The 13020-nt window shown below is 43.8% G+C and overlaps 2 protein-coding genes across 4 annotated transcripts in view; one reads left to right on the forward strand and one right to left on the reverse strand.

Annotated features, from left to right (window-relative positions):
- NF1 (neurofibromin 1) overlaps positions 1-13020 on the forward strand; it is a 153917-nt gene that overhangs the window by 86592 nt on the left and 54305 nt on the right. The window lies entirely within an intron of this gene.
- On the reverse strand, positions 6978-11727 carry EVI2B (ecotropic viral integration site 2B). The gene is made up of 2 exons (XM_033171425.1): positions 11597-11727; positions 6978-7988 (listed from the first exon to the last, which is right to left on the reverse strand). Exon 2 carries the CDS (start codon positions 7960-7962, stop codon positions 7111-7113), a length of 852 nt encoding a protein of 283 aa, XP_033027316.1. The 5' UTR covers positions 7963-7988; positions 11597-11727; the 3' UTR covers positions 6978-7110.

Below are 13020 nucleotides of genomic sequence, written 5' to 3' on the forward strand. Positions count from 1 at the left end.
GGTCTTAAATATAATTGGTTTCGTTGCACTTCAGGGAAATCCAAATATCACCTAGTCCAGCCCCCTGCTTTAGGGTGAGGCACTTCTTCTGTTGACCCATATCTAAGAATGTAAGGAGAGCTCTGCTGTTCTTGCAGTGGCCAAGCAGATGCCTCCATGGGAAGTCTGCAAATGGGACCTGAGGCACAACACAACACAGCAAAGCAACTGGTATTCATAAGCAGCCTGCCTTCATCAGTGGAGGGAAAATATAGCCATCACAGATAGTAGCCATTGACAGCCTCCATGAATTTGTCTAATCCTCTATTAAAGCCTTCCAATTAGTTGGCCATCACTGCCTTTGTGTGGGAGCGAATTCCAGTTCATTATTTTATTTTGCCTGTCATGAATCTTCCTATGTTCAGCTTCGTTGGATGACCTGGAGTTACAGTGTTATTGGGGGGTGGGGACTTTTCTCTATCCACTTCCTCCATTCCATTCACCATTTTATACATACCTCTAATGTTACCTCTTACTCACCTTTTCTCTAAACTCAAACGCTCCAGATGTTTTAGCCTTTCCTCATAGGTGAGCTTATTCACCCCCCTCAGTCATTTGGCTTGCCCTTTTCTGAACCTTTTCCAACTCTACAGCATTATTTTTGAGGTGAGGCAGCGAAAACTCTGCACGATACTCCAGATGCGGCCGCGCCATAGATTTGTGTAATGGCATTATAATATTGGTGGTTTTATTTTCAGTTCCTTTCCTAACGATCTGATCGCTAGCATGGAATTTGCCATTTTCACAGCTGCTGCACACTGGGTTGACATCTTCATGTCATCTTCACCCACCTAACAGATTAACCCCCATTGTCCCAAACAGTAACAGAGAGACCCTGTGCCGAAATTGCCTGACTGATTTAAGCAACTACCGAGTAAAGCATGCTATTCTCAGTGCTGCAATTGGTTTTAATGACTTGCCAGCTGCAATATAATATAGCCACACTGAGAATTAGTGGTGCACGTGACTAGTAAAAAGATAACAGCGTGTGCTGAAAAATAAAACTCTGAAACTTTTTTTCTTACTATGTATTTTTTTTATAACCAACTAATTCCAACAGCAGCTTTGAAAAGACCCCAGCCCTCTGTAACTCCTTGTCCTTCACCCGTCTTTTCATTCCTTACAATGGTTGAATAGTCTTTTCCACAGTTCTATCTGGAGATTAGATTAGGAATATATAAGAGTTCTGGTGGGTCAGACCTTTTGTGGCCATTTTATCTGCCATCTTTTCCCCCGCAGCAGCTTCCAGGAATCCCACATGCAGGAAATAAAACAACAGCCCTCCCATTGGGTTTCACATTCATACTCAAAGGCAACTGATAGTGAGAGGGAGTCTGCCTCTGATCATGGAGGTTATAATGAGAATTTGACTTCTTCAGTGCTGCTGCCTTGTTCAGCTGCCTGGCTAAGTTCAGGGTGCTGGTTTTGGTCTACAAAGCCTGATATAGCTTGGGACCAGAATACTTGAAAAGATAGTCCATTCTTCACAATGTATGTGTCAGGCCTTTAGTGCTATGGCCCATTGGAATTCCCTCCCCTTGAATATTAGATGGAGGGCATCACTGTTGCCTTTTTGACACCTGCTGAAGACCTTCCTCTTTCAACAAACCTTTTAAGTTGAGATCTTTTTTCCTGACTGTATGTGTATTGGAATTGTGTGCAGATATTTTGATTGCTTTATCACCTGTGCATTTGCTGCCCTGGGCTGTTTGGGGAGGAAAGGTGGCATATAAATTTTAATAATAATATCAACAACAACAATTTCAATGCTAAAGCACTTGGCCAACAGCCATTTTGTTTTGTGCTCTGTCTTGCAAACTGGGTGACTTGTTTCCCCAACTCCCCTAACAATCTGCTGCTAATTACTTTTACCGTTTCAACTTTAGGACATTTCCTTGCTCCATATGTAAGCCCATTTGGACTAGGACTCTGTCACCTACATTGCATTCCGGTATAGCAGGTAGTTAGGAAGCTGCCTTTATACGCAGTCCGATCCATCTAGCTCAGTGTTTTGTTTATACTGACTGACGACGTCAAAGTGCCTCCAGAGCTGAGGGTTGCCTGGTTAGAGCCCCAGCTTCCTGTTTGAAGATTGCTTTTTAAGACAGGCATTTGGAGTTCAGGGACAATATTTTTGAATTTGTTGGTAGATCTTGTGGGGTTTTATTTTTGTTTCGTAAACAGCCTTGTTTTGCAATTTTATGGCAAGAAGGAGATGGCGGGGTGCATCAGTGGGCTTTCTTTCTAAGCAAATATGATCAGGAAAAGCAACTAAGCCTCATTCTCCACCCAAAGGCATCATCACTCATCCCAGAGATGCTGGGCTTCACTGTTCCTCAGCCCTGCAGTGTATATGCACAGAGGGTTTCCAGCCTGCTCTTGCTCTTTTGCCAGTTGGCTCAGCTGACAGACATGTCAGACAAAGTATGGGCTCTGCAAGGTGCATAGACTGCTCCAGGGAGAACGGGGCTTCCACACTGCTGCTTCCTTTACCAGTGCTAAGCACACATTTTGCATGCAAAAGTTCTCCGTTTCAATCCCCAGCATCTCCAAGGAAGGGCTGGGGGGAAACCCTGGAGAGCCACTGTAAGTCCATGCCAACTGTACCAAGCTAGATGGACCAACTTTCTCACTTTGTGTAAAGCAGCTTATTTTTCTTAACTGGTGGCCTGCAGGCTGTTTCTGGTCCACAAGATGTGTAATCCTACTTTTGACTGAAAGATCCTGTGTGAATACACCTGCAACAATGCTGCAGTGTGGAGTGCCCCTGTTAGCTGACTCCATTCCATGCCCCCTTTCAATTGGTTTCCCATTCCTCTCCCCTCACAATCAGCCAGCATTCCATGGTCGCCAAGCATGCTCAAGCTTTCAATGGACTGTTTGGGGAGTTACCCTTCAGCAAGGTTTCTCTTTCTTCTGCAAACCTTGGAATTCACCCAAGGCTGCTGTTAGCTCCCCTCTCTTGTGTGTGGGTGATGCCATCTTGGCTGCATAAGTCATGGCACTCATGCCTGAACATCAGAAATAGAAGGAAGGATACTGCCTTCTGTTAGTGCCAATGAATGCCTTTTTCAATCAATCATGTTATCCAGAGGTAATTAAGGACAAACTCGGGATTGCGACTGGAGGCTTATTAGTTATTTTATTGAGACTCTATACGCCAGAATAGATTTCAGCAAGATCTCAGCACTGCAGAGCCAACAGCAGCCAAGAAGAGTAAAATGAGTAGTACCTTTAACACTGCACTGGTAAAATGATATACAGTACACTAGAATATACAAACTGCACGTGGGGTGGGGGTGGGGGAGATTTTGCAAGCCAAACCAGGCGGAATGATGTCCTCTAAAAAGGACACAAACTCCCTCCCTTTAAAATAAGACCCCTGCTGAAAGTTGGGTGTTTAAGAGCTTGTAAAACCAAATACGCTCACACACATTAAGTATGAACATGAAAAAGTAGCTAAAAGGGTATTAGCAACAGATTCCAAAAAATTACCAACTGCCTTAATAGGGAACATTGTGGAAATTTTCAGTGGTCCCAGCTGAGATGATGCTTCATTTGTGCAGATATGAAATGTTTTATTTTCTGAAGTGGTTCACAGGTGAGCAGATGTCCTTTGCAGGATGCTTAGTGTTATTTCATATTTTTATTGCACTGGCAGCCTGGTAGGCATGGTGCAGTATATGTTTAAAAAAAAAGATGGAGAGAAGGGCTGCACTCACGGATAAACCTATGGGAAATTTGCCATGGATTTCAAGTGGGAGGTACTGCAGCACATCCAAGGTGATCTCAATTCACTCTGCCAGGTTTGATTGGTGTGGGAACATGCTCACTTTCCCATTATACTTCAGCTTGCCAATTCATGCACCAAAATCAATCAGTCAATCGTTTTATTTGTATGCCACCTTTCCAAAGTTAAAACCATGCTAATGGCTGCTTACAGCTTATAAAAAACAATTACAGAACTACACACATAGCAATAGTAGTCATAAACAATAAACAAAATATCAAAAAGTGCACAACCAAATCAAACAATTTCCACATAAGTCATAAGAGCCAAAATAAACAGCAACAACCCTCGCCCCCAACAAAACTCCCTAAACCATACTCTGGCCCAAGATTCTGTCCAGCAGCCTTAGCTTTTGTAGCTGGAGTCAGTCAGGGCCCCGCCTTTCCAGGCCAGATGGGAAAAGACCTGCAAGGCAGGGAGCAGATCTTCCAGGATTCACAGCCAAGATGGTCAGATAATTTATCCAGAAGTGGTTGCTTCCATGATGTTACAAATTTGGGCATGACTGACAGATGACTGCCACCCATATATCCTAACCCAGTAGTCTTCAACTTTTCAGACCCAGGATCCACCCTTCGCCCCCAGCTTGCAAAATGGGACCCTTCTATTTTCTTGATAATGTCTATTACAACTGATGTGTGATGCAGCATCAGCATACTGAGAATTTCCCTGTCCTTCAAAACAGCAGCCAATGGAATGGGTGTAAGGAAACCTGGAGCCTGATGATGTCAGGACACACATTTTGTAACTACCTATTACCCCAGAAGAGGAGGTGGAATTAGGCTGCTTTTTCCCCATGGCAGACATACATCTGCAATAACACCCAGTTCTTGCCTGAGTTGGTATAGTGAAATGAATAGTGTGACCCTTGGCAATATAGCTTTGTGTGGATATGGAGGAGTTAGGGTCTCAAAGCCTAATTATCTCATAGGCTGCGGAACAAAACCTGTACATTTTCATGCGCCCTTTAGAATGGAGGCAGGGGAAAAATCTAAATATAGAATGGACTATTTCATGACTTGCAACTTCATGACAAGGCTCTGGTGGACCGCCACATCCACTTATGCTAATGATTAGCAAATCTTGGTGCATCTCACCACTTAACCGTATAAAAAAAAGAAACAAAAGACCAGGAAGCTGAAGTTGCAGCAACTTTTTTTTTAAGTGTTGAAGAGTACAAAGTTTAGCATTAGAATCAAGAGTTGATTTCCCCAAGGTCCACCCAATCAGCTCCGGCCAGATTCCAAAGCAAGTGTTTTTGCTTGCAGCAGAGCTTTTAATTCTCATGGATGCACTTTGCAGTAGAACTTTGAACAAGGAAACGAAAGCACCATCTAGGGATCTCTTCTGCGTACATAAGATCCCCATGATCAAAACTGGCAGCAGTTTACTCCACTGGCTCAAATGTGCAAGAGAAAGAGATCCGAGTCACATCTGTGTTGTAGAATTATTGGAGAGGTTCTTGCTTCCAGGGGAGGTGAAAGCGGTTGGATATTACAGAATTTGGCCCCTGGGAAAACCCGTCATGGGGCTGAGGGTGGCTGAATAGAGGTGAGTTCACCATCCTGCTTCCCTTTGTTCTAGGATTTATATCCCCAGGACGCATTTCTCCTCAGCCAAAAAAAAGAGCACAGTTCACCACAACCTCCCTTTGAGCCATAGCACCAAAACGCTGTCTCCCACCATATCTTTGGCAACATAGGGCGCTGCCTTATGCTGAGTCAGACACTTGCTCATCTAGCTCAGTACTATCCACACTGACTGACAGTGGCTCTCCAGGAGTTCAGACAGGGATTAAACATGGGACCTTCTGGATGTGGAGCAGATGCTACCACTGAGCTATGTCCCTTTCCCCAAAGTTCCCATCCCACAATCCCCTAGGGCTCACTGTACCTGCTGAACCCTCTGAGCTTCGGGAGCTCAGTGGAACTGCTGCCTCACATGCATCAAATTGGTTGGCACTAAAGATGTGCTCAATGGGTTCATGTGTTTCATTTTGTATAGCCATGTTGTGGTTACTTCTTCAGGCATGTCCAACAGGTAGATCGTGATCTACCGGTAGATCACTGGGTGTCTGTGGTACATCACCGGTAGATCAGTGGCTCCCTCCAAAGAAGCTAAAAAACTTTGGCTCCCCTAAAAAAAAGCTCAATATCTTTGCCCTGCACCCCTAAAAATGACCTGAACCACCAAAAACAGGACTTTCCTTCCAAAAAAAAAAAAGCAGCTCAACGTCACTTTCCTCCTACCTAAAGAAGCTCAACAACTTTTATGTGAACCCCCCAAAACAGGGCTTTCCTTCCTAAAAAAGCTCAACAACCTTGACCTGAACCCCCCAAAAGGGGGTAGATCACTGCCAGTTTTTAACTCTGTGAGTAGATCACAGTCTCTTGGAAGTTGGCCACCCCTGTATCTATATAGTACTGCAGTGACATGGGTGCAAAAGTGCTTCTGTTGCATATGTCTGAACCTGCAATCATGAGTTCTGATAAAATTTGCTTTGGGCTGATAACAATAGTAAACAAAAATTGGGGTGGGGTGGGGTGGGTTGGCTTGCCTTTAGATTTAAAAAAGGCAAAATTTGTAGACAGGGTAGAAATGCTATTATTTAACAAGTTATAAAAGAGCCTGTTAGAAAGGAGGCTTGATACTTAGTGGTGCCCAGGAACCAGGGCAAGACGCAGATGCTGTTGATCGGCGTGGAAACAGTGACCATACTGCTGTAAAATTCAACATAAATGCAAGTGTTTCCCAGGAAGTCCAGCAAGGTCACATTTTCAGTGTCAAAAAGACGGCTTCTTAAAAGAGAAGGCATTGCTTAAAAGGAAGCTGCAAGGGAAGTGCCAGAAGGTTCAAATCTCTTCCGGACACTTGGAGATTATGTAAGAGACCAATGTAGTAGAAGCACAGATAAAAAAGGATGCCTTGGGTTCGTAAAGGGTACAAACAAATGAAAAGGTATTCTGATGCGATCAACTGTTGCCCAAATGAGGGGGAATAAAAAGGAGCAGAAACTCATGGAGGAAATGTTTTATCATTGCATCCCATTTGCAAAGGTTGTGTACCTCTGAAGGCTAGTTGTTTCCTTCATGCACAGCTTGTTATCTTTCTGGAACGTTGATAGCCTAGAAGCAGCCAGGCTGTTGCTCTTGTGTTCTCACATGAAAAAGGCAATGGGGCTACCTTTTGCTCACAAAAAAACTAGAGGCTAACAGCATTTGATAGGTTTTTGGCCTTTTTCTTTGATTGGTTTGTTTCCCTAAACATTTTCCTCCTTTAAATCAGTTAGATAATAAGTCTTCTGGAGGAGGTGGTAGTAGCAGTTCTTCACCTGGAATTTGATGGGAGAGAACTAGGGATCCAGAACACTGGATCTCTGCATTTGGTTCAAGTGAGATGGACTCTGTCTGCTTTGGACAGAGATCCTCATTAACTCCATCAAGCCAGTTTGGTGGTGGAGGCAGATCAAGTGGCTCTGGACTATCAGACTGGAGTGGAACATCGATCAAGCTGCTTGGTTCTTCAGAAACAGCAGTTTGCATGCTTGCAGAAGAAGCTGTTGCTGTGGAGCTTGACTGCGTGCCACTCTCTTCAGCACCACATGTAGGGAGAACATCCGGACCTTGGCTTGATTCAGACAACTGTCCCTCCACATTTTCCAATAGCTGCGTATCCTTGTTGAATTTCCAAGGCAAGAAGGAGAGAACTGAAGTCCGCCTCGTGTCTTGAATAGGTTCTTTATCCGCAGTCATATCTGGTACTTCTCCATCCGCAAATGGGGAACGGCCTGCCCAGTGTGGGACAGGTGTAGCGGACCTTCTCCATCGCCTCCATAGGAAGATGCCAACAATAATTACAATCATGACAGTCAGGATGACCCCAATTAGTACCGCTGCTATGAAGTGTCCACCATCATGAGGTTTGGGGGGTTCTGCTGCAGGAACCTGGGGCTGTGTGGTGGATGTTTGCTGGTTGAATTTTGTAGGGTCTCCAGGTTTGCTTGTTTCATATGAATGTATGGGGTTTTTTCCACCAGGGCCAACTACTGCAGTGGTAGTGATCGGAAGTGTAGTTGATAGGTTCCACCACAGCTGCCCGTAGAAGAAAACAAGCACAATGGCTCTGGAATCCATAGTTGTGTTAGTGCTGATAAACGCTTCTGTGGCACAAAGGGAATAAAAGGCAGTAAATTATCAGAACCTAGAGCAGGCACCCCCAAACTCGGCCCTCCAGATGTTTTGGGACTACAACGCCAAACATCTGGAGGGCCGAGTTTGGGGATGCCTGACCTAGAGGGTTGTAGCCAACTCTGTTGTACTCAAAATAGACCCATTGGAGTTAATGAACCCAAGGAAATCATATCCATTGTTTTCAGTGAGTCTGCTCTGTGTAGCATTAGATACAACCGAGTACCTTTGGTTTTTAAAATAAGTAATGTTGTTTGTAACGCAAGTGTACTGACTCATGCTGTGATGGCCAGGATTCAACTGTCCTAGAGAAACAAAAGTTTAAAATTTCACATGGGCTTGACTTCTCTTAATGGGAAGTGCGAGAGTGTGAGAATTAAGTGGCCTCAGAGTTAGGTATATTTGAGGAATCTGATCTTTGTACCTTCCAATGTGACTACCATGTAGAGTAAAACATGCAGATTAAAAATGCATATTTTGGTGGGAAATACTTTAGAAACATGTATTTTGTGAGAGAACATGTTCAAAAGTACTTATTTAAATGCAAATTTTGGGGTAGATTTTTCCCCCCATTGCAGGTTAATGCAGAAATTACTTACTTACTTACTTACTTACTTACTTACTTACTTATACCTAGCCCTTTTCCCTGATGGGACTCAAGGCGGCTTACATATAAAAATGAAAACCACTAAAAACATAGAGATAAAAAATGGAAGAGAACGAACTTATGAGTGAACACATCCAAAATAGATTCAGACCAGAAATACGTGGTTCTGTTCATTCCTAATGTCAGAAGAGCAGTTCCCATTCCTGTATGTACCGTATATACCCGAGTATAAGCCGACCCAAATATAAACCGAGGCACCTAATTTTCCTACAAAAACCCGGGAAAGCTTATTGACTCAAGTATAAGCCGATTCACCTTTGCCGCTGTGGAGGAGGAGGAGGAACGAGCAGCCCGAAAGCAGCCCTTTGGACTGCTCCTTCCTCTTCCTCCTTTGCCAAGTTTGCATTTATGCGAGCAGTTCAGGAATGGAACATGCTTCCTGGGGAGAGTAAAGAACCGCTGTTCTTGTACGCTTCTTAAGGAATGGTTGACTGGGGAGAGCGGGGTGGCAGCATGAGCGGAGAGAAAGGGCTTCTTTCTCGCCGCCCCCACCGCTCGCCTCACTCAAGTATAAGCCGAGGGCAGGTTTTTCAGCACAAAAAATGTGCTGAAAAACTAGGCTTATACTCAAGCATATATGGTATTTGTATCCCTGTTTGGAGTGAGAGTTACTCACTGGAAAGAGGCAGGCCTGGAGCAGTAACTCATACAGAAACAGTTACAGGTAGGTAGCCGTGTTGGTCTGCCATAGTCAAAACAAAATAAAATAAAAAATTCCTTCCAGTAGCACCTTAGAGACCAACTAAGTTTGTTCTTGGTATGAGCTTTCGTATCTGAAGAAGTGTGCATGCACACGAAAGCTCATACCAAGATCAAACTTAGTTGGTCTCTAAGGTGCTACTGGAAGGATTTTTTTATTTTTTATTTCATACGGAAACAGACTAGGTAGCCTGCATCTTTAAATGGGGGGTGATTAATCCATTCATGGCCGATACAAAGACACGAAAGAATTCCCCTATCCCTAACTGGGCCTGACTGAAAGGAGGGTAAAGGTACCCCTGACCATTAGGTCCAGTCGCAGATGACTCTGGGGTTACGGCACTCATCTTGCTCTATAGGCCAAGGGAGCCGGCGTTTGTCCGCAGACAGCTTCCGGGTCATGTGGCCAGCATGACTAAGTTGCTTCTGGCGAACCAGAGCAGCGCACAGAAATGCCGCTTACCTTCCCGCCAGAGCGGTACCTATTTATCTACTTGCACTTTGACGTGCTTTTGAACTGCTGGGTGGGCAGGAGCTGGGACCGAGACTAGCCCAGAGCAAAAACAAAAAAGTTTCGTGGCACTTGGTTTTATGAAGGGACATGCAGGAAGAGCTCCAGGTTTGAGGGGAGGCCCAGGGCAAAATGCCCTCTGGCAAGCCCCTTCATCCATCGGTAGGTGGTGAGCAGCAGTAGCACGGCAAGTGATTATGGGTGACTGGGTCGAGCTACCATTTAAATTTCCCACAATGCTCCTGGAGTGAATCTGCATTGTGAGAAATTAAAATGACAGTGGGACGCAACTGCTGAGAATGCTCAGAGCACCAGGTCAGAATTCTTTTTTGGGGGGGGGGGGCGCAAGGCAGGCACCAGCAGCGGGTCCTGCTGGGGTGTTAAGGAACCCTATGAGTGGAAACTCTGGCCTTGGGGCAGGCCTTCTGAAGGCAATCTTAATAGCAGCGGTCCTCAGTAAAATGTTTTCAAGGTCTGTGCATCCATTTTAAAGGAGTAACATTTTAAAAATGCAAACCTGAAGGGATGGAACTAGAAATCCCAACAATACAAGGTTTTTCCCCCCTCCTTGCCCCAGGTTGGATCCTGCAGACATAACCCCCCTCCCCTTTGGGGGAATCTCAATAATGAGTGGTAACATGGAATCTTTAAAGTGGAACACTAACTATTTTGCAGCAGTTCAAATTATCTAAATATGTCAATAGCTTATATTAGCAGCTCTGAACTACACATTCTATTATGAAATCCTATACAAACGTGTGAGTAAGTCTCATTGAACTAAGTAGGACTTACTTCAAAGTAAACAGTGTTGTGCCATAAACCTTTTTACTTTTTTGAATTACTCCTGTGATGAAGGTCACTGCACTTATCTTGTTTTCATTGCAGCTCAAATTCAATTGTTGCAGCCAATTGCCATTTAACTCCAATATACACATATATACACAGAGACACAAATAGATACAGTACTCATCCCCCCCCCCCACCTATGTGTTTACTTACATTCCAGCTGAGAATTACACTTCATGCATTGGATGAAGTGGACCCTATTCCACAGAAGTCTGTGCCTGTATAAATTGGTTGGTATTTAAGAAGCCCCAAAACTATGTGAAATTTTTGTTGTCATTTTACTGTTGCTTGCAGAAATTACATCCAGAGATTTTACTAAAGATAACAGGGTTGCAATTAAGAAAAAAAGAATTCATGCATTTGTTGTTATAATCCCAGTAGTAAGTAAAAATAAAAAATAAAATGCAGGGAGTTTTTTCAGAACATAGAAGGCTTCCCTAAGATAATATAAACTTGAGGCACCACCACCTTAATGTTCCAATTTGCTCTTTATATTTGCTAATTTCAAAGAGGTCTGTTCTCACCCCACCCCCCGCACCCCCACCCCCCACCCCGAATTGAGCTGGTACCCAGATCTGATTGGCATTCCAGTGGCAATCACTCTTTGGGGGAAAGTCCAGGTCACATTGGTGGTTGTTTTTTTTTAACATAATGTATATATCTCTTTTTGAAGAAAAAAACCCCTCACTTAATATAACATTAGCCTTGCGTGTGATAGGGAATGCAAAGTTTTGTGTTTGTTTGTTTTTTAAGAACATTCCAAAAAGTAAAGCACACAGTTCTAAGATATTCTATACCAGTTTTACTGTTCTAGAGGTGGTCCCCCCCCCCAAGAAGTATAATTAAGTGTGACTTACCTGTTCGATATCGGTTCTTGTTCTAACCAGGTTCTTGTTTTTAAGTTCACATTTTAATGGTTCAAGAGCAGAGAAAGGGAAGCGCAACACAACAAAGTGTTTCTAAATGGCTGGTGGTTTACACGTTGCAAAAGGATCCTATTTTCACTTAAAGAGGAAGTTTATCAACACTTGTTGCAGGAAGCCCCAAGAACTGAGAAGTGATTAAGTGTGTGGACATTTTTCTCTGCAAAGGCTATACTCTGGGCAGCTTTCTCTGTGGAAGTATTATTCAGTGTCCAACTAAATTTTAATGGTAGCAGATGGAAATTTGAGAGTTTTGTGCCTATGAAGAGAACCAATCAAATGTTGTTGTTGTTGTTAAATTATGTGACATTTACATTGACACAGATATAGGTGCTTCCATTGCTTTTTCTTGGAAGGCCAAGGAAATAATTGCTCAGAGGGTGCTTACATACATTCAAAGAACATTCGCCCCTCCTTGCAAAAAGAGTACTGGGAACTGTAGAATACAATTCTCAGCACCCTTAATGAACTAGAATTCTCGGAATACTTTGAGGAACTCATGTATTTTAAATATATGGTCACTTGCTGGTCAAGCATAGATGTAACCCATCTGTTTCTTTTAAACATGGTTAAAAAAATTAGGATCAGGCTGTAAGAGTGTGTTCTTCCTCCCCCAACCCTTCCCTCCTCCATGTGACTCTCCTGTACCTCAGTCTTTGCCCCAGTGATACAAAGCATTGATTTAACCCTGGGTTATGATTTTCAAGTTTCTGCTGAACCAGGGCCTTCACCCTTATTTCAAAATCAAGATGTGAATCTAGTGTGATGTAGTTATGAGGGTTTCTGAGCTGGTCAATGCATGTTCAGATTGCCAGTCTCCGCATCTTGTGGCCCTCCGGAACCCAGTACAATACATAGCTCAGTTTGCTAAGCCTGTGCCTGCTCAGAGAACCAGGTCCCTGTGCAGGGCTTGCTTTTTCTTCCCCATTCTCAGCTGCTAAATGGCATTAAGGAGCAAGCTGAAGGTCCACACCGAGCACTTGCCCGGATGCGTTTCCATATGAGCAAGTTCCGTAGTGACTGTTGGCATCTGAGGCAACTGTGAACAGGAAGCGCTGTGTTCCTTTGTGGTTGCAAGTGGGTGTTGTGTAGCTCGGAGTTCTTCCTCCTCCTCTTTGCTTAGCTAAGCTGCTGCTTTTGCTTCCAAGGGGAATTTTCTTCTCTGCTTGCTTGGCTCCTTGTTGAAGGAACGGTTGCCAGGCTTCTTGGTGTTTTCAAAAATGGCTAGGTTTCTGTTTCGATGTTCTCACTAGGGTTTTAGTAGCTGGGTACATGGAGGAGAAGTCTTCTGTTCTCCCTGCCCAAACTCTCAGCTTGAGTAGCCCTGCACAGGGAAGTTGCTGAGGTTCAAAATGACT

This window comes from Lacerta agilis, chromosome 15 (genome assembly GCF_009819535.1).
Source record: "Lacerta agilis isolate rLacAgi1 chromosome 15, rLacAgi1.pri, whole genome shotgun sequence".
Taxonomy (NCBI): domain Eukaryota; kingdom Metazoa; phylum Chordata; class Lepidosauria; order Squamata; family Lacertidae; genus Lacerta; species Lacerta agilis.